Source organism: Cryptomeria japonica, chromosome 6, assembly GCF_030272615.1.
Source record: "Cryptomeria japonica chromosome 6, Sugi_1.0, whole genome shotgun sequence".
Taxonomy (NCBI): Eukaryota; Viridiplantae; Streptophyta; class Pinopsida; order Cupressales; family Cupressaceae; genus Cryptomeria; species Cryptomeria japonica.
The window spans coordinates 255,274,529-255,296,187 of record NC_081410.1 but is presented as its reverse complement, the minus strand read 5'-3'; the positions used below and the strand labels follow the sequence as shown (position 1 = coordinate 255,296,187).

General features: G+C 35.4%; 1 protein-coding gene across 1 annotated transcript in view; it reads right to left on the bottom strand.

Moving 5' to 3' along the window:
- Positions 1-8,254, bottom strand: part of LOC131037375 (uncharacterized protein At2g39795, mitochondrial) — a 34,377-nt gene extending 26,123 nt beyond the window's left edge. The window contains exon 1 of the mRNA XM_057969504.2: positions 7,846-8,254. Within this exon, the coding sequence (XP_057825487.1) occupies positions 7,846-8,037 (192 nt within the window). The 5' untranslated portion in view covers positions 8,038-8,254. The remainder of the gene's footprint in view (positions 1-7,845) is intronic.
- Between the last annotated feature and the right edge of the window lie 13,405 nt (positions 8,255-21,659).

Sequence of the window (21,659 nt, the reverse complement as noted above, 5' to 3'; positions counted from 1 at the left end):
GAAGATGAAATAGTGAATACATACAAAAAGTATTGAAACAAACATTAGGAATGCAAAGGTTGAGACACATTTTCCCAACACCAATTCTCTTTCCCAAATTCCAAGCCTTAATGCTATCTCCATGGTCTTACCTGATTGACAATATGAGATTGAAGTAGAGTATGCAAAGGATGATGAATTCTCTGCATTATTAAAAGATCCACAGGCAGCATACAGAAAAGATGGTAGGTATACTTTCTGAAATGGACTGATCTATGATAATAGAGCGATCCGGTGGAAGGAGGTGCCTGCTGACAATGCCTCATCGGAAAGGCCTGAAACTTGAAGCACCCAGCATTGCAGTTATGATTGGGGACCTGTCAAATCCAGAGGGGTGGACTTGTAATGAACCAACAGTCAGTCAAAGTCAGTCAACAGTGAATTAGCTTCATCTCCCTAAAATGAATGACAGTTTCTACTGAGTTAAAAGTACAGTTAGGATCTGTGCACAATCAAATAAACATATTTAATTCCTAAAATAAGGGGGCAGTAGCACCTAGTTAGAAATATAGTTAGAATTTGTTGTGTTGGTTGAAAATTTTGTACACTTGGGGAAATATACAAAATCGTGGTTTCAACCACAGCCCACGAGTAAAAACTCTCCTAATTAAGGGAAGGCTCCCCCTATCTAACTACAACTTTGAAAATAAAATAGGATGGGACAACAATCTTTCTTCTTTTTTCAAGAAAGACAATATCATTTTCTCTTCACAGAAAATGATAGCGATTGAATATGAACAGCAGTAACCACTTTCAAGTGAAATGAGAGAAAGGAAATGAAGTTTCCTAAAAGTGCAAAGACTTCCGTCACTTCCTTCGGGACGGGACAGCAATATCAAGCTCAAAGACTTGACTATTGGAAGTCCTATCTATCCTTTGCTATACTAAATTTTTACAATGAATAAAAGATAACAGCTCAAAGACTGGAATAATCTATTCTTTCAACACAAAGACAAGAACTAATACAAGCTCAACGACTTGCTGCTATTTCTTATCAAACAGTAATTTTTCCTCAAGAATAGACGCAAGCTCAAAGACTTGCTGCTCCTTCTAGAGATTTTCCTATTTTAATTAATCTTCTCCACTTGCAGCTCAAAGACTTCAAATCAGATTGGACTAAGCTCCTTTAGAAACACTTTGCATAGAAGAAATAAAAAGATTCAAACTCAAACATGTAGCTCAAAGACTCAAAACTTGAGTAATCCTTCTTTATTATTCTTCAAAACCTTCAATTCACATAAATAAGCTCAAAGACTTCTTGCTGTAAATTTGGCAGAGTTTTTGCTTGCTTTCCAAAAGATGATAATTACAATGGACTCCTCAAGTATTTATAGAAGAGGAGCCTTGAGAAAAATGTGGGAGAATCCTAACTAACTTGAGAGATTCTCTCAACCACCAAGACTCATTCAATAACTAACTGAAACTTCATTAACTAACCAAGAGTTACTCCAACTAACTAAGACTTATTCCAACTACAATCCTAATCGGACACAACTTATAGTTGCCTTACATGTAATTACAAAAGTGCAAGTAATGTGTAACTTGCTTTTTACAAAAAATACTTTTACATGTAACTTGTCAAAACTAAATTACAACTAAAGATTACAAAAGAGGGAAAATTCAACTAAGTGTTGAAAAACACTTAAGTTGCATTTTGTGAAGACACAAATCCTTGAAATTTCCGGATGCTCGCTTGTAGTTCCTCGAGATTTGGTTCGTGGGTGTTCTTGGCAACAACCATGGTCTTCACAATAGTGTCATGACACCGGAGGAGTGCAGAATTGTTTTTATCCAGGATAGACTGAATTTCATGCAGAAAGGCTTGGTGTTTCATCAATGCTTGAATCGAAGCTGTTGAGAATTGTTCGCTCCTCCATTCATTATGAATCCTCATTTGTAAATCAGCAAGAACTTCTTCTTCTGGAATCAGCTCTCCATCCTGACTTACTGTGTTGCAAGAGGCCTTTTCACAATGTGAGACAATATCTCGTAAAACTTCACCCCGGAATCTTTTTGCATCACCGATCTCTTCAATGAGGGATTTAAGAACAAGGGTCTTGTTTTCCAGGGGTTCTTCAAATTCCAAGTACATGACCCTGGAAGAGATGATGACGTGCTCCTGTAGAACACTCAACTGTTGTTGGGGCATGGTACGTCAGATTGTCAAACTTTCTTCAACACTTTCCAGATTTTTTTTTAAAGTATTAGAAGTTTGATCTAGTTTCTCCTCAACAGTTTCCAACTTGGACATTATTTGAAAAATGTCTTTCATTACCTGTACACATTGATCATGAAGTTGATCAACCCAGGAATCCAGTGCTTGTACTTTTTGAGCAGCCCTTTCCACTCCACATATTGATTCTTGGGAACCAGAAGAACCTATGGAGTTACTCCCTTCAGCAGCAGGTTTTGTAATTTTATCAACGGCTGCCATAAGTTGTCGGTTTTCCTCTTCTAGCTTGTCTTTCTTTGCTAGAAGATCATCACACCTTTGCACTAGTGAAGCAACAGAAAACTGAGCATCATGTTTAATGACCTCATGCATTTGCTTGCCCAACTCTATCCTTGTAACCTTATAATCAGCAGCTAACATTTCATTAAGTGGCTTATCTGCAATAGGTTCCACAATTTCAGCTACCTTCATCTTGTTGCTATCAACAGTTACCCTGGAGATAGTCTTGGCCTTCTTAGCAACTTTGGATCTAGACTATTTCAGTTGCTGATCGTCAAAGGCGTCAGGTGAGATTTCTTGTTTCTTCCTTTTCGGGGTGAAAGAACGAAGCCATGGAGGCAAAGTCATCAACTCCCCTCCAATAGCAGTCGTAGGCAAAGGAGAAGCAGTTTCTGTTTGAATCACCGTGGTCATCCTGGGAGGAATATCTGTTTGGACAGCGACCACGGTTTGCTCAGTTACCAATGGGCATGAAGATTGCCTCATGAATTCTTCAAAATCAGAAGTGGAAGTATCAATTTCTGATAACTGAATGCAAGTAGGAATATTCTCAGGAACTTTCAACACACTCTCTTGTTGATGATCAGGAGATGGCTCGTATGCTGAAATGGGAATTGCATTCTGAGGAGACTCATCCACAAGCAAATCAGGAGGAGAAAGAGGCGTCTCAATGGAAACTGGAGGAATGACCTCATGAGGCAAGTCTGAAACTGGAGACTTAGGAGCATCATCAGATTGCTGCTCCTCTTCTGGATTATCCAGATCGATCACCTGAACATGGAATCGTGATTTTTCTTTTCCATGAACAGTCGTCTCCTCAGGAGGAAGCACTACTGCACGACTGACTCGTAACTTGATCCTTGTGCCCGAAGATGAAGCACCCTCCTTGTTGTCAATCTGAATCTCAGACTTCCATCCAAAAGGCCTCGTAGAATCATCTTCTTTACCAACCTTGATTTTAATAAGTCTAACAGCATTACTTTTCAGCCATGAGTTGGTGTTGGCCAAGATAGGCTGAAATCTGTCAAGGATGGAGATGCACTCCTTGTGTGACCATTGGATCAAAGGAAGTGGAGCTTCCTCAACCCTCCGTGAAGTGTATTCAGGATCAAGTATATGCCCATCATCAATCATCTCTTATGGGATATCCACCAAGTTCAAATCAACAATTTGCTCAATAGTGAGCCTACAGTAATCCATCTTGAGGACTTCGGCTTTTGTGCGGAGATCTACCCAAATGTCTTCAATGCGATGAACATGCACAAAGGATTTCTTGATCTTCTCCTTCATACATCTATAATCAAAATCAGCTCTAGGTTTAAACCTTTTGAGCTTGATTTCCTGCAATTCAATCTCCATGGCTATAGCCTTCACAGATGTGACAAGGGAATACCGGCCAATTTTCAATGGGTTTGTGGTAGAGATCCCCATTCCAACCTTGTGCTTAGTAGACTGAAAAGTGTGAACAGCCATGATCTGTCTTCCCAACTCCATAAGAATGATCTTGTCAGTTGGGTATCTCGGAAGCATGTATGGTTGACCATCATAGCATCTGATCCTCATATAAGTGAAGGTGGGAAATTGCAGAAACAAACACCCATACTCAGACACCTTGTCCCATGCCTCATCCGATACTCTCTTGTTCCTGAGATTTCTGTCAAACTGACACATGAAATATCCAAAGAATGCATCTTGGACCCTTCTGAAATGCAGTCTGCTGGGTCTCAACGGCAACTGGTCATAATATTCCCAAACTGGTATAAGTGAGCGATCACCCTTGGTAGAAAGACCTGGAAAGTGTCTAAGTGATGCTGCTAAATATACCAAATAAGAATTCATGAAGAAGGTCATGGTGGTAGGAACTGCTGCAAGTTGTTCGCACAAGGCATCGCTGATGACTTCCCCCCATGAAATGTGATGTGACTGTTGTATGAACATAATGAACTGATACATCCATGGCTCAAAGACATTGGAATGCTCAAGGCCCATCATCCTGCTGAGAAGAGTGATGGTGTCTCCTATCTCCCATTTGAAATCGCAGCGGTACAACTTCGCCCACCTTGAGAAGGAGGCTCGTGGCTCTTGGATCCACCTATTGATGTATCGCTTGCAAACTTTTTCCCTCTTCACGTAATATTCCACTGCACTCTCTTTGGTGATTTCCATATAAACAGGTGCAGGAGGTATTCTGAAGACCTTCTCGATCATATCTGCATCAAGACGGATTATAGCTTCGCCATCATCATTTTTTATGACTCTTGACTCTTTGTCAAAATGATGGGCGCATGCAAGAATGAACTCAAGTTCTAGGGCAGCCACTGGGAAGGATGATGCATGGTGAATATGGCTGTCCAACAGCCGCTGCAAGTTATTATCCTGTGGATCTTCTACCCTGTTGATGAATTCTGCCATATCAACGTGCCCTATCTCCGTGTCTCTGATGGAATCCAAAGGAAAAGAAACCTGTGAAGGTGCAACCTCATTCTGATATTTGTCATATTTGTATTTCATCTTCTTTGGAGTTGGAGATGCCGGCAAATCTGAGATTGATTGTGAACCTGGAATGCTGTGATGAAGACTTAAAAGAGTTAAGGCAACATCATAGTCCGCTGCAAATATCATTCTTCCTTCTCCAAATGGGTAAAACTTTGATTCTTGAATTTCACGATTTTGTGAGAGGAAGAGGGGAAATATGTAGAAATGGGAAAATCCAAACTTTGACCAATTTCGGATCTTGGGAGAATTTTCGCAAGTATACCAAGTTGGAAAGAACATACATGCAATCGGGGTTTTAAAACCCGAATACAAGTACACTTGTAAATTCGAAAATGGAGAAATGGACGAAAAATGAGATTTTGACTTGCGGAAAATGACGGAAATGGAAAGTACGGATATGGGGAACATGAATGGATAGAAATGGGAAAATCCGGGAAAGTCATTTTCATGAAAATGGGAAGAACTCTTCAACATGTAATACGGTTTTCAAAACCCGAATTTGCAAGGGAGGGGCATTTCACACTTTTCAACTTGGAATTTTAACCAAAAATGGTCAAATTCCTTAACCGTAGGGGAAGAACGAGAATTTCCAACGAACTTGTAATCGGAATTAGAAATCCCGAATACAAGTAAAGAGGGAAAATTTAGGAAAGAACAATGCAATTCAAAAATTGCATACCAAGGGAAGAATCCTCTCACAAAAAGCGATTTTTGCGGGAAAAACAACACATGCCAAAAATGCAACTAAGAAAGAAAATTAAGAAAACAAGAAAATAATAAAATAAAGGAAAGAAAGGAAAGAAGCCATACCTTTCTTGAAAATGCAAATGCTTCTCCAAAAATGCAACAATCTTTGGAAAGAAGAAGGAAAACCGATAAATAAACCCAAACCGCAATGCACAAACCCTTGCCACGTTTTTGAAAAATGTCTTTAGCAGAAAATCGTGGCACAAAATGCAAACTTGGAAGCACAAGAAGAGGTCAAATCTTCCTCAGACCCCAACGCCTTAGCATCGGAAGCAAAAACGATTCCTCTTGTTAAAGATCCGTGGCATTAAACCCTTCCAATTTGCAGCCAAAGGAATCACGTGGAGGAAAAACGTGGTATCCAATGCATCTTTGATGGATCATTAAATAGCTCAAATCTTATCCCAAACTCCACACCTAGGTAAGATAGTTTAAAACGATTTAGAAGAATGCAGCTTCAATAAGTTCTAATCCCCCAAAATGTGGCATTTTGGAAACACGTTTTTGCTGATTTAGGGCAAAAAACCAGTCAATGTAACCTCCATTTGGCATGAAAGGTGTCCATGAATGCATGAAAATAGGGTAGAAACAAAAACGCCTTTCCTTCCTAGAAAATCTCCGCAAAAAATTGCTTTGAATTCTTCAAAAACCATTTTTTTTTTTCTGCAATTCGGGTTTTTGGAAGACAAGTGCAAGTTCGATTTTGCATAACAAGTGAAAATTGGGTTTTTTGGAGCAAATGACAAGTTATAATTTTCACTTTTCCCTTACAAAGCCAAAATCGGGTTTTTTGAAGCAAACTACAAGTTTTATTTTTACTTTTACACTTGCCAAGTCAAAATCGGGATTTTTTGGACAAATGACAAGTTTAAGATTGTCAAAAATGCACTTGCAAGGCAAAATCGGGTTTTTTGGAGAGGAATACGAGTTTTAATTACTTGTAGAAGGGAAATAAAATCCCTACAACAAGTTAGAAATACTTGCACACATATGTAATGGGAATTTAAAATCCCTATTACATGCAAAAACCATTAAAGTAGGGGTTTTTTGACCAAACTGCAAGTTTACTTGTAATTGGACAAAAAAATCCCTATTTTAACTAAACAAGACCAAAAAACAATTAAAAAAAACAAAAGAAGGAAGGGAAATTTAAAACAAATTGCAAGTAACATCTTTTAATAAAAATGCATATGTAATAAGCTAAAAATTCCCCTACAACCAAAACAATGAATATCATTAAAACTTGCAGTTTGAAGAAAATTCTCCACTTGCAGTCAGGGTTTTAAAACCCGAAATTGAAAGAAAGACATAGCAAACGAACCCAGAATTTGACGAAATTCGAAACACAGTTCGAGAATGGACTAAGGATTAAGCCTGTCCAAGGATTAGTTGAAATTCTGCCTCGGGAAGCATGCCATAGAGTAAAAATTTTCATTTTTTCACAAAAATTTCATATAGTGGTCCTTCATTTTTGGAAACAAAAATGAGGACAACATGTTGCACATCATTAATTAAATAGATTGAGTATGATCAGTCAGTCATAGAGGAAGATGCCTCAGACGAAGAAGATTACTGCCAGAAGAACTCTTCCTGTATCCCCTATCCTTTTCCATTATAAGAAGTTATATATTCATTATTTCAGGGTCTTTTTCGAATGAAGATGGTTTTCCCTGGAATTGTCTATATACTTGAATGAGTGAATCCATTATGCTTTGCTCCATTTATGCCCGTTTGATTTGGAATTGCTACTGTTATCTCCGTTATCTCTTCTGAAATGTCACAATACAAATATTAATTTCTTTATTTACAATGAGTAATGTATGTATTGCGTAGCCTGCAGGTCATCAAGTACTTGCCATATTCACTACTTTGTAACAGCATTGAAGCATATTGTCTGTTTTGTCTCTCTTTCAGATTTTCAAAAAGGGCACTTGTTAATTTATTCCAAAGAGTGGAGACAGAGTAACAAGAGCTAGGGGTCTGTCAGTGTAAGCAATCCTCCCTTTAGTGGTTATACAATGCTTTGATATGCAAATGAACATAAAACCCTAATCTGTGACTTGCCCACTAGTTGTAAAACACAGAAAAAGGCAATGATCAGGTGAGCTTACGGGAGGTGGTTGCATCTTGGAAGCTTCGAAATAGTGCTTCTTCAGGTGGTCTAAAACTCTGCTCTCAATCCTTCCCCCACTGCCGGCAGAAAAAGAAGACGTCTGCCCTCTCCACGCCACTCCGTCAATCGTCCTCTTCCACTTTGTTATAGATAATAGCCTTCTCTGCCCTCGCAATACTCGGCTGCCCATTTGATATTTTTTCTGCGACTACTAATACAACTTGCGTGTTATGCAAAATGATGTAGTTTAATGAAGCTGTACGTTTTCATACTGATTCAACCAGACTTGTAAACTGAATTACTTGTTCTGTTCAGGTGTGAAGCACAATAGATCGATGTTTGCAAACTGCAATGCAACGTTACGGTTGCTACGTATCTACATTAATATGTACTGATTATATATATATATATTACAAAGGCTACGAATGAGAGGCTCTCACTTCATTTTCTGTTCAATTTAGATTCTTCTAATGTCATTTTGGTGTTTAATTTTAGTGGATTCTAGGTAAGGAGAAGAAGAACTTTTACCATCTGTCAGGTTATGGGACAGTCTTGTCGTTATTGATTTTTGCATTTTGGTTCTTTTCATTTACAAGTTGATGATGAGCTTCCCCAATTTCTCAACGGACTCCTCATTGACAAGATTAAGAGTCATTTGTCAACACATTTTCATATTTGCTCCCAATGTCTCTGTAGCATCACATTCCAAAATGAAGTGCCTTTCAAATTCAATTGCCCTGGAGTACAAAAGATGCAGACCCTTTCTTCCCAAATTTCTTTTGACCTTTTCCACCGTCCTGTTTCACATCGAAGTTGATGAGAGTTGGTTCTCAATTGACCAATAAGGATTTTGGCCCTCAAAGGGATACAAGACTTTATATATGCTTTTTGAAAAAGATCATATGTAGTATCAAACTCTTCAATATAATAACTATTTTTTCTCCCTAGCTCTTTACTCCAAATATGCCTCTTAAACTTATCTATAACAAAAGCCTTAATCTCTTTTTTGCCTGTGGGGCACACATTTAAATAAATATTCCATTATCTCATCCATTTGTTGTTTTGTCTCATCCATGTTTTTTTTCTTTTACTCAAGTTGTCTCCAAAAACCATCTTAGGCCATATACTTGCCCCTATTTTTTAAATTCTTTTAAATATACTATGAGACGCATCATAGTTATTGCTTCAATACGAACTACCCCTACTTCACTCAATAAGATATCATAATTAACTGAGCTTTTAATTTTAAACTTGCTTGTGATCATGCGCTTTTGAATTTTCTCAATTTGTTTCCACTTTCAAATAGAGGTGTTGCTAGCCCATAACTCACACCCATATAACACAACCGGGATCGCAAAAAGACCAAAAAGAACCTGAGTAGTTTTCCAATCCCAAAGTTTTGCCTCTCTACATATGTTTTGGAGAGCATATAATGCTTTCCAACCTCCTAAAGCTCTCTTGTTTTTGCAGCCTTCCCAATTTAGCTTGTTGAAGTCAAATCCAAGATATTTGTACTCCTTGACTTCTTCAAGAATATTGCCTCCAAAGTAGAACTTATGCTAAATTAGCTTTCTTTTGCTAGAGAAAATCATGATTTTATAGTCTTGCTAATATTAACTTGCATCCCCATGACATTGCAAAAGCGTTCAAGGGCACATTAGTGGTCTTGCAACCCTTGAGCAAAATTTGCAATCAAAATAAGATCATCATCATAAAGAAGAAGCCTTATCACAAACTCCCCTAAGTAAACCCCATCACCACCTTAAGAGTTTAACCATTCCTCGAGTTTTTCAATATAGAGACCAAAAAGAGTAGGGGATATGGGGCACCCTTGCCTGACCTCAATGTCACTCCGAAAACTTTTTGAGATGCTAATTGAAGTTATGATTTTAACTTTAACCTCATCATAAAGCATATGGACGGGCGCCCTAAGATGCAAAGGAATCTCAAGTTCTTCCATTCTATGTCATAGTTTGTCCCTAGGGACCGTGTCAAATGCCTTCTTGAAATCAACAAAACAGCAAAAGGCTTCTTCCATGTTCTCCCAAACTTTTTCAATTAAATGCCTTAAAGTGATGCCATGGTCAATTGTAGAGCATCTAGGCCTGAAACCTGATCGCCCTTTTGCACGCTTATCATTTTCTTTAGCTCATGTGTTGATTCTCTTTTCTATCATACCACCAAGTGACTTTGCAAATAATGGGTTTATCATAATGGTTCTATAGTTGGAAGGATTATTGATGCCATCGCTTTTTAAAAGAGGTATTGCTAGGTTGGTTAACCATTCCTTGGGAAATCCATGGTACATGATGTTGTTGAATATTCTCATTATGTGAGGTGCAAGAAATCTAATCCCCCACTTTAGATATATTATGCTTGAAGTTCAGCCAAATCCTTTTTTTTTACCAACCCCCAACTTCTTAATACCTATCTCCACCTCTTGCATGGTAAAAAGCTTTATTGTGGTGTTGACCACAAGAGGAGGGACAACCTCTAATTTATGCTCATAAAGTTATCTTGCATATTCAAACCATTGTGCATCCAAGATTTTATTTTTAATTTGTTTCTTTCTAGGCTAGAGTTCTTTCCAAAAGGACTTGGGGTTATTCTTACCAAGATAAATAAGTTCTTCATGTCTCGTGTTCATGAAATCAACTTTTTTCTTCCTCAAAATCTTCTTATCCACTTTGATATTCTTGAGTAATCCTTCATTATGCACGTAAGGGTAAAAAATGGCCATTCATTGTCTACGTTCTAAAGGGATCTAGTTGTGGTCTACTTTCTAACTGTCATTCATTGAATTTTGTTAGTTAAAAGTCTAAAAAATTATCTAGTGGGTCAATAGTCACCCATAAGTATACTCAATAGTTAGGAAAAAAAATTGTAATAGAATCGATCGTGCAACTTGATTGGTATCAATAGCACACAAAAAATATTTGGGGCATTTGTGCATAAGTATTGGATCAATTGTGCAAATTTTGTAGAGGTCAACGAAAACAATTATTGGGGTAATATGGAATATGTATATGACACCAACTCAAAATGACCATTTTTTACCCTTACGTGCATAATGAATCCCACGACATTTGTCAATAACTACCTAGAATCCAAAACAATAGCTATAAGCACTTAAGTCTCATACAAGACAACCGAAAAAAATCCTCAAAATCCGATGTATTGTGTAGGAGCTTACGGTGCATGAAGTTAGCTATAACAACTACTAGTACTCTTCCCCTAGCATACACATTAACAAAATTTAGCTTTATCTTTAACCTTTTACTTGTTTTAGCCCTTTTCATGTAGACTTCACTCATATTTTATTTTCTTCTCCACCTTAATTTGAATTGAGGTTATGATATATGTGTAAATTTATCTAGTTAACTCTCCCTCATAGGTTTACTCCAACCTTCTCAATAATACTAAATTTTGAAATAATCAAGGTGTGTGCTAATCTAGTGTTTATATGATGATGGTGTGTGTAATAACAATATTTATAATGTCAAAACCCTAACCAAAAAGTTACCACAAATGATGTGCGCTTGTGATGAGAATTAAGAGTATGTGAAAATGGTCATAACATGAATACAAAAATAGGAGAAAGGATGGATATTATACATATTAGAGGTAGAAGTATGTGGCAAGAGTATTGGGTAAGGAGGAAGGAAAATAGAGATAAATTATTTATAACTAAGAAATGGAGAACAAAAAACAATTTAAGGATGAGAAGAAAAAGAAAGCTAGATGGCATTCATGGTGGAGAATCATGAAAATGTCCTAGAAAACTTGTATATTGTGGTTCTACCCTCTCTAATGGTGTTTTCTTCTATTTCTTGTGTCTTGTGAGAAAAGAGATGTACTAAATAATGAAAAGTAATTCAAAATACTATTAACTCGATTGTCTTCAAACTTTAGATTATGATCAAATTATAATTTTTTCATTTCAATTCAATTAGCAAACATTATGGAAGAACATGAAATTATACACAATCTACTAAACATACATGAGACACAAGGTTTGATCCAAGATGTTGGAGTAAATAATTCATATATTAATTATTCACTTAATTGCATTAGTTCACTAAATAATTTATTATTTAGTTAATTAATTAATTATGAATAATTAATTAATATTTATCTCCATGCATAATGCAAACTAGGAAAAAGCAAACTATGTTTAGATTTTTGAGAGTTTCATGCATTAATTAGTCTATTATTCTATTTGTGCCTACATGACTAATTAATGCATTGTGTTTCAAACTCTCAATCTATCTTGTAGACTCCACCATTTAGGGTTTCTACCTTTAGAGTTGGATTTCTTTATAAGGATGTCATATCCTTCATTGTAACTCAAGCAATAAGCAATAAGCAATTCAATCAATTTCATTGTTATTGTCTTCAATTATTTTACTATTCAATTTTCTCTATATGTGTGACGGGTATTCTTGCAGAAGATAATTGGGCTTGTGGGATTCACATTTTATGAATTCTAACATGGTATTAGAGCTCCACATGTGAAGATTCATGTTCGCTTTTTTAGAGATTATTTGCATGCACAACAAATTGTTCATCTTGGGTTACTTTGGATTGCACAATTAATTCCAGAAGGCTCGAGAAAGGTATGATCGTCTTTCGTTTCGCTAAAATCCGATATACAAAGTCCATTTTGCAAGGGTTCGAAGTTTGAGGTTTTTTCTCTGTTTCAGAGGGTACCTAAAAATTCTGAGCTTTTTGGGCCCAAAAGGACGTCATGGTTGGATTTAGAAGGTCGATTCCATGAATTTTGATATATAATTCGACCTATTTGGGCATCAAGGGTATGATTATTTATCGGCACGCTTTTCGAGGCACAAAAATCTGTATATCCATACATGCACTTGCATTTGAAATATTTTCCAAAAAAAAATCAATTGGCTGGTGAAAAAAAATAAAAAATTCATTGCTGGGTTTTTGATTTGTTATTTTTTAAACAAAAAAAATCAAGTGGGTGCATGCTATTTCAAAAAGATTAATTTTTTAATCAATTAAAAGAAGTCAAAGTACCAGCCGCTGACATCAACATGATGTCATGCTGATGTCAACAGTACAGGCAACATGCATGGCCCCTCTTTGACCCACTTTGTGCCCTAAAAGAGGGGGTTGGTATTTTGCTCATAACTTGAGCATACAGAGTCAAAATTGCACAAACCATATATCATTGGAAAGCTCTTTCTTAGCCCTATCTAGATATGGAGGTATTTTTTTTTTATTATTTCATTTTGTAGACTTTTTTGTCCGTTGAAGTCAGAAGTTGTTGTTTGCACTTCCAGGGGCATATTTTATGCATCCGGACTCCATTTTTCGCAAACGAGATATCATCAAAAAGCTAATTCATAAATCTATCCAGATCTCAGGTCCATTTTTGCAGATTGATTACCAGCTCACTGTCTCTTCCTTCTAAAGTAATCAATGATTTTGCAGCCCTATAATCCAAGCTCCATCTTTCTTGTCTTAGATCTCTATTTTTTTTAACATCATGGAGAATAGCATTCAGATTCAATGTACCTGTCATACCTCTCCCTTGTCAGCATTATGGGGGGTTACTATTTTTGGTCCTAATACTTCCTTGGTTTCGTGTTGGAGTGTTCTTTGTATTCATTATTTGTTCCTATGTACTAGGAGATGCAACGCGACCATTTACCCATGCATTTCGGTGAGATGGAACACTTATCATATCAACACTCTTGTATTCCTATTTCTAGAGGTTCTTTTTTCAACATCATAACAATCTTCATACGATAGTGTTTTCAACTTCTTCATGCTTCAATTTTTCTTCATGCTTGTCTTTTATTTCTTTTGGAGAGGAGTTTTGTTCCCATTTAGGGGTTCTCCTTTGCTCCATTTCTGAGAGACTTCCATGTTTGTTCATGGGAACCTCATCAGGCTTTATGTCGAGACCCATCTTGCATTCATCTTTACATGTTTTTTCCCTACATCTTTTTTGCCTCTCTCCCAGTTGTGCATTCAAGGGGGTGTTGGAGTAAATAATTCATATATTAATTATTCACTTGATTGCATTAATTCACTAAATAATTTATTATTTAGTTGATAAATTAATTACGAATAATTAATTAATATTTATCTCCATGCATAATTCAAACTAGAAAAAAGAAACTATGTTTAGATTTGCGAGAGTTTCATGTATTAATTAGTCTATTATGTTATTTGTGCATACATGACTAATTCATGCATTGTGTTTCAAACTCTTAGTCTATCTTGTAGACTCCACCCTTTAGGATTTATATTAGAGTTAGATTTCTTTATAAGGATGTCATATCCTTAATTGTAACTCAAGCAATAAGCAATAAGCAATTCAATCAATTTCATTGTTATTATCTTCAATTATTTTGTTGTTCAATTTTATCTGTATGTGTGACAGGTATTCTTGCAAAAGATAATTGGGCTTGTGGGATTCACATTTCACGAATTCTAATGCTTATTGCTTATTGCTTATTGCTTGAGTTACAATTAAGGATATGATGTCCTTATAAAGAAATCTAACTCTAAAGATAGAAACCCTACATGGAGTCTACAAGATAGACTGAGAGTTTGAAACACAATACATGAACCAGTCATGTATGCACAAATAGCATAATAGACCAATTAATGCATGAAACTCTCAAAAATCTAAACATAGTTTGTTTTTTCCTAGTTTGCATTATGCATGGAGATAAATATTAATTAATTATTTACTTAATTGCATTAGTTCACTCTCGGGAGCATATTTTGTGCATTCGGACTTCATTTTTCGCAAATGAGATATCATCAAAAAGTTGATTCAGAGCTCTATCCAGATCTTAGGTCCATTTTTGCAGATTGATTACCAACTCACTATCTCTTCCTTCCAAATTAATCAGTGATTTTTTGGCCCTATTCTTCCCTCTTGTGATCCGAGCTCCATCTTTCTTGTCTTAGATCTCTCTTTTTTTAGCATCATGGAGAATAGCATTTAGATTCAATGTATCTGCCATACCTCTCCCTTGTCAGCATTATGGGGGGGGTGGGGGTAAATTATTTATTGAATTAATGCAATTAAGTGAATAATTAATTGGTATTTATCTCCATGCATAATGCAAACTAGGAAAAAGCAAACTATGTTTAGATTTTCGAGAGTTTCATGCATTAATTAGTCTATTATGCTATTTGTGCATACATGACTAATTCACGTATTAACTCTCAGTCTATCTTGTAGACTCCACCATTTAGGGTGGGTTTCTATATTTAGAGTTGTATTTTTTTATAAGGATGTCGTATCCTTCATTGTAACTCAAGCAATAAGCAATAAGCAATACAAGTAATTCAATTATTGTTATTTGTCTTCAATTATTTTGTTGTTAAATTTTCTCTTTATGTGTGACAGTTATTCTTGCAAAATATAATTGGTCTTGTGGGATTCACATTTCACGAATTCTAACACAAGATACTCTATCAAGAAAAAAACCAATAGCAAAAGAGAGAAAACAATATATTGATTTCTAAATAGAATCCAAATATATTATAGTCTCCTTATTCTACCTTTCTCAATTTCAAGACATCATGTACAAACTTTGCATGCTTCATAACATCATCCCATCATCAATAATCTAAACTTTGAGCACCAACCTATTCCTTCTATTTCATAAACTAGATGTAGACCAAGTCATTTTTTATTGAATCCCGATTGAATTAATATTTTAATTGTAGACACCTAAAATTAATTTAATTAATATTTAATTAATTTAAGCCTCTCCACATAATTAATTTAATTAATTGTGTTGGTCTTTATTCCTCTTAAAATTAATTAAATCTTATTTTAATTTTATCATTGCAACCTTATAGTCAATTTATCAAAATTGATTATTCCCCTTTTTCTTTTAAAATTATTTTATTTCTTCTAAACCCTGCTTAGTTAATCGATTTCAATTAACTAAGTTAATCGTGTGATTCCTACAAATCACTTCTTCTAATCCTCACTTAGCCTAATTAATTCTTCTAGAAGCCTGATTATCATTATTCCTCAATTTTATATTCTTCCACTCATTCTCTCTCCTCATGTCACATCCTCTTAAATTTCTCACTTGCACCTCCAATCACTCATTAAACCACATAATCAATCCCCTTAATCATTTACACATCCCTAATCACCTTGATCCTTTCAAAGAAATTCAAATTCTTTGAATCTCCCCATGCCTCCTCTTCCCAAGGAATTTTTAATTCTTTTATCCATTTAGTATTCCCACACAAGGAATTTTTAATTTCTTTTTCTCTTCTCAATGAACTTGGGAGCTCTTCCCCATGTACCTTGAGAAGTGTGGAGACAAGAAATGCCTTTATGGCATATCTCTCAAATCTCACACCTCGTCCTCTCAATCCTCTCCTCCATTTCAAATCAATCTCAACCCTTCATTTTGAAATCAATCTTGGCCCTCCATTTTGGCCTCCTCCAATCTATAAATTGGAGTCTCATCTCCTCACAAATCATCCACTTTCCATGTAATCTTATGTTGGCCTTTTGAGTTTCAAATCCATCCATAGCGCCCTCATAAAGCCAAAATCTCTCCATAGCCAATCCATATCATCCATAATCATCCTTTGAATCATATTATATCTTGTTGTGTAGTGGAGAGCATTCCACATCCCCATCAAGGACCAATCCAATCAAGTGAGGAAGGGGTGCATTCTTCACTTCACCGAAGGTCTAATCCAAGGAGCAAGAGATCGTCTTCATGAAGGTATAATGGTTTTTGATATATTTGATTATGTGTTTTATGCTTATTTTGAATGAATCTAACCATTAACCCTCTTGTATATTTTCCCTTGGTTCACTAACCATTATGGAATGTCAACTATCACACAACTAAATAGTGACTATATTGTGATGTCATACATGTCACACATTAGTCCCATGAGACTTCTCCAAATGGATAAAATATTCATCAACTTACGTAATTTGACAATGGCCAACTCATTAGTTGTTAAACAAACAATTTTTATATGAAGAAATATTGAGCAATCCTTTGAGGTACTACCAAGATCACTCTTATGGATTATGATACAAACATTATACTCTCATGAGTTGTGCCTCTAAAGGACCTTCTTATATATACTTTGCAGTTATCACATGCACTCTAGTAATGCTACATACATTAGCAATACCATACATACATCAATAATAGACTCTACATAATATGTTCTAACCATAACATAACCAAAACCTTGTATGGTTACTACCATCGCTTCACCAAGGTCCTAGACACCTCTAGGCCATCACAAAGACTAACTTCTACCATCTTTTATCACCAATGCTTATAATACATTTTTATTGTATGTAATTAAAAAATTCCACAACAAGAACTCTCACAATCCCAACATTTTTTTCATTTGAAATAATTATTTGTAAGTTTATAACACACCAAAGCTTCAACATTACGCCACTTGATATTTTTTGCAAGAGATTTACAACATAAACTAAAAAGAAACTAGGTATGAGAAAGGGGTAAACCCATTTCATTTGTCTACCAAAAAAAATCAACATGCATACTAGTTTTGTCAAATAATTGGCTACATTCATCTACAACTTTTTCTTTTTGAACCTTCATTATCATTAACATCATCCCTAATAAAATGGTATTATGCATCTACATATTTTGTATGAGCATGCTAAATTGGGTTCTTTTCCAGACAAATTTCACTCTACATTTTTTTATCATTATCTTTCTCTTAAAACCGATATCAATGCAAAGTATTTCCAACCACACTACTTTTTGTAAGCATGTGTTGCAACCATATACTCTATTTTAGCAATGGATAATAAAACTATGGGTTATCTCTTACTCATATACATTAATACTCCTCCACACAAAGTAAAAAAAACACTAATTGTTGATCTTGAGCTAGATTTGTTTCCTAATTAGAATCCACAAAGCCTTGTATATTCAACACCTTGCTAATATTATCAATCCCATAATAAAATAAATAATGAAAAAAAAATTCTCTCAAGTACTTAAGATTTTCTTTTTTCATGATAAGTGCAATGTTCTCTACCAAGATTCAATATGAACCTACTAAGAACCCCTAATGCTTGAGCAATATTTTTTCTAGTACTGAAAATGACATACAACAAACTTCTTATTTCATTAACTTAAGGAACATTGAACATGTACTATTTTTCTTGAGAATTATGACACTATTCCAAACACAACTTAGTTACTTCAAGTAAAGGGATATTTACAAGTTTATTATCTTGCATTCTGAATTTTAAAACACTTTGAATGTAATACCTCTAGTTCAACCATAGCTCCATGTTAGTCTCGTCTCTATTAATTTCTATACCAAATATGTTCATTGCAAGTCGTAAGCCCTTCATATAATTTTTCTTAGATATCTTACTTTTGAGTTCCTTAAATATTGTCTAGTTGTCTCTAATGATAATTATATCATCAATACCTAGTTACTAATTAATACATGTGATCACTAACTTGTTTGTAGTGTCGATAGTGATCAACTTTGATCTTAGTGAAACCTGGTTTCATAACATATCCATCAAAAATTTAGGGCCACATAATTAGTGTCAACTTCAAACCATACAAAAACCTTTTTAGTTTATAAAATAGATCTTTTTTTCCTTAACATCTAATTATTTATTTTGTTCCATGTAGTTGATTCCCTCTTCTAGATATCCATGCAAGAATACAATCTTTGTTTTGATAACTTGGAGGCATCCAACTCAGCACACATGGTTCACAATCCATCAATATGATTTGACTTGTCCATTGGGCCATGTAAAACCTTGAGAATGCCCCACTCTCAATGTAGTTGGGTGAAATGGGTTTCAAAACTACATTATTTGTTTATGTCTTCCAGTGGCTTGAACAACCAATCTATGCTCGGGGGATTGCAAGAATACAATATTATCATCTATAAAACCTACTTTAATATCAAATGTAACAATAATGGACAACAACAATCTAACAAAATTCAATTTAGTAAAAGAATAAAAGATCTAACTAATGTATATTTCCTCAATATGGGACTACCATTTTGCCACCAATCTTTTCTTGTACCTTTCTAATACACCATCTATATAGATCTTTTTTTATACTCCCATTTGTAGCCAATAGGCTTTCTCCTTTAAATAGATCAAGTAGGTCCCAATTCTTACATTTCTTTGAGGCCAACATCTCCTCCTTCATGTCCTTCTTCCATGACCCATTTTCCTTATGAAAGAGAGCTTCTTCTATACAACTTGTTTCACCAACAATGCAAGCTAGAGAATAAATATAGTGAAAATCTAGTAGACTATACATGTGTAGTATTTTTACTACCTTGCAGACCTTCTCATAGGTTGTGCAAAACCTACCTCGTTACAATTACTTTCTTCCTCAAATTTTGCCTCTAATATTCCTTTCTAATACTCTCTTTCTACATCATCTTTATCTTGTTCAATAATTTATTCATTTACTAATGAATCTTCCGACTCTTTTTTTTTCTCAAAATTCACCTTGTTGCTCATTTTTTCCTTTGGTTGTTTATCCTTGGATAAAAATCTAAGTTTGATCAACCCACAATTATATCTTCCAAACTATAATTCACATCCAACCCCAACTATAGTTTCCCACTTAATTAATCAGTCTCATAGAATTGTAGGGCTTGATTAAAGCCCACTCCCTACAACTCCATGGCGGTTCCAAGTTATCTTAAAAAAACACCTCTTAAGTAGACAACTTTTAGTGCTACAAGATTCCAAAGTTTATACCCTTTTACATTTTCATTATAATCTATATAAATACATTTCTTGGCTTTAAATTATAACTTAGGTCTTATTTCCTTCATGGCATGAGCAAATGAGTTGTTGTGAAATACCCTCAAATGTATAACAATAATATTTTCACCTATTCACATTTCATATGGTTTTTTATTCTCATGTGTAGAAGCAAAAAACATTTTTATCAAATAAGAAGCAGTATATTATTTCAACCCAGGACTTCTATTGTAGCCTTGCATCACTCAATCCATCAAGGTTCTTGTTGACGGGTGTTTTGACACACTCACCAACAGTCAGGTAGTTTATGGGAACACTCACCACTTCTCCTAAAAATCAATAAGTTTCACAAAATTAACTACTCCAAGGTCTCTATAGTTGGGTCTCAACAGTGATGGGCAGCTCAATAGTTGATGTGATTGTACCTGTCAAGGGGTCTGTTGGTTGAAACAAATTCCAATAGCTTAACTTATTTTATTTTTGTATTTTATGATTGAGATTCTCTTCCAAAATAAATGGAAAAAGATAGATTAGGGAAACAAGAAAATAACAATGAAACCAATACAAAAACAACTTAATGAACTACTCAATTAGCACCCTGCAATCCAAAAATCATCAATATCATTCAAACTAGCATTCAATAATGAACCTCCAATAAACATGAAAAGTCATGCAACCTCACAAATTCATGGAAAGAATATCACCACAATATCATTCAGTCACAATAATTCTCATACACCACTTACGTGCGCACTCTGATTCATAAAGAAATAAAACATAAGACCAAAATAAGTTGCTGATTTCAAACAATACACATTACAGATTGCAAAGAATAAATTCATAGCACATACGCATAGATCAGGCAATCTATAAGATGATTCTTGTATTAACTCCAAAGAATGTTTTATAACATCTACTCAAACTCATAAAATCTGCATTAAAATCTCTTAAAAGAATATCTAATTGGGCCTCAAATCATCAATTTGTGGACCCTTACAATGAATCAAAATTTCTAATTCTAATTTATAGTTTCTTGTCCTACTTTCTAGGAAATAAACCTATCACTAAAAAAGCAAGGAGTCGCAGTTGACATGCAAGTCTCTGCCTCGAACTCCAGTTAACTACTACGAAACTGTGACTGGGTGAGCATTACGAAAATGGAGCTCCATGAACCAACACTTCGTGTAATCATGCAAAACTTGCTCAATAATTAAAGTACGTGCTGGAGTATTAGTTGAAGTCCCAGTCACAATGACATGCAAACTTCTTTAAAAATATCTTGCTCTCATTAGCAACTATATGTTTATCTTTCACTTCTTTTAATATCGTTTATAGTTGCTAATGAGGCATGCAACTACCTCAGCAGGAGGATCAACAACATGCGAAATCCGGAATTCAGACTTCTCCAAAATTTGCTTTTCAATATCTTCAAGCTCAATATGCCCAATCTCTATGTCTGTCATCCATTTGATCTGATCCTCCAATTTGGAAGCATAAGTCTGACCTTGGTAGTGGTACTTCATGGTTGCAGGTAGCTTATCCAATTCCTTAACTTTCTTGTTGGAAGTTGGGTCCATTTAATTACTCTCATCTGCAAGAAAGAACCAAAAATTAGCCTATCACATAGTCAAAATATCAATTTTATGACTCACTTCGGGACTCTAGGGTTTCGAGGTGGGAAACTCCTTCAAAAACAATTAACTCAAAACTTCGGGAATCTGACGTTCCGAGGTTAAGATAGGATAAAACAACATGGCCTGAAACTCCAGGGTTCCGAGGTGAGACAAAACAATGGAGCTCGAAACTCTGGGGTTCCAAGGTGGACTTAGATGAAGGCCTAACAAGATGGTCTAGAACTCCAGGATCTCGGGGTTCCAAATTGAAACCGTGGCTTAAGGGGAAAATAACTTCAGAACTTCGGGGTTCCAGGCTTTCGAGATGACAAACAAGAAAACCGAAAACACACCTTGGAACTCCAGGGTTCCGGACTTCCGAGGTCAGGACAAAAAAAACAAGAACACACCTCGGGACTCCGG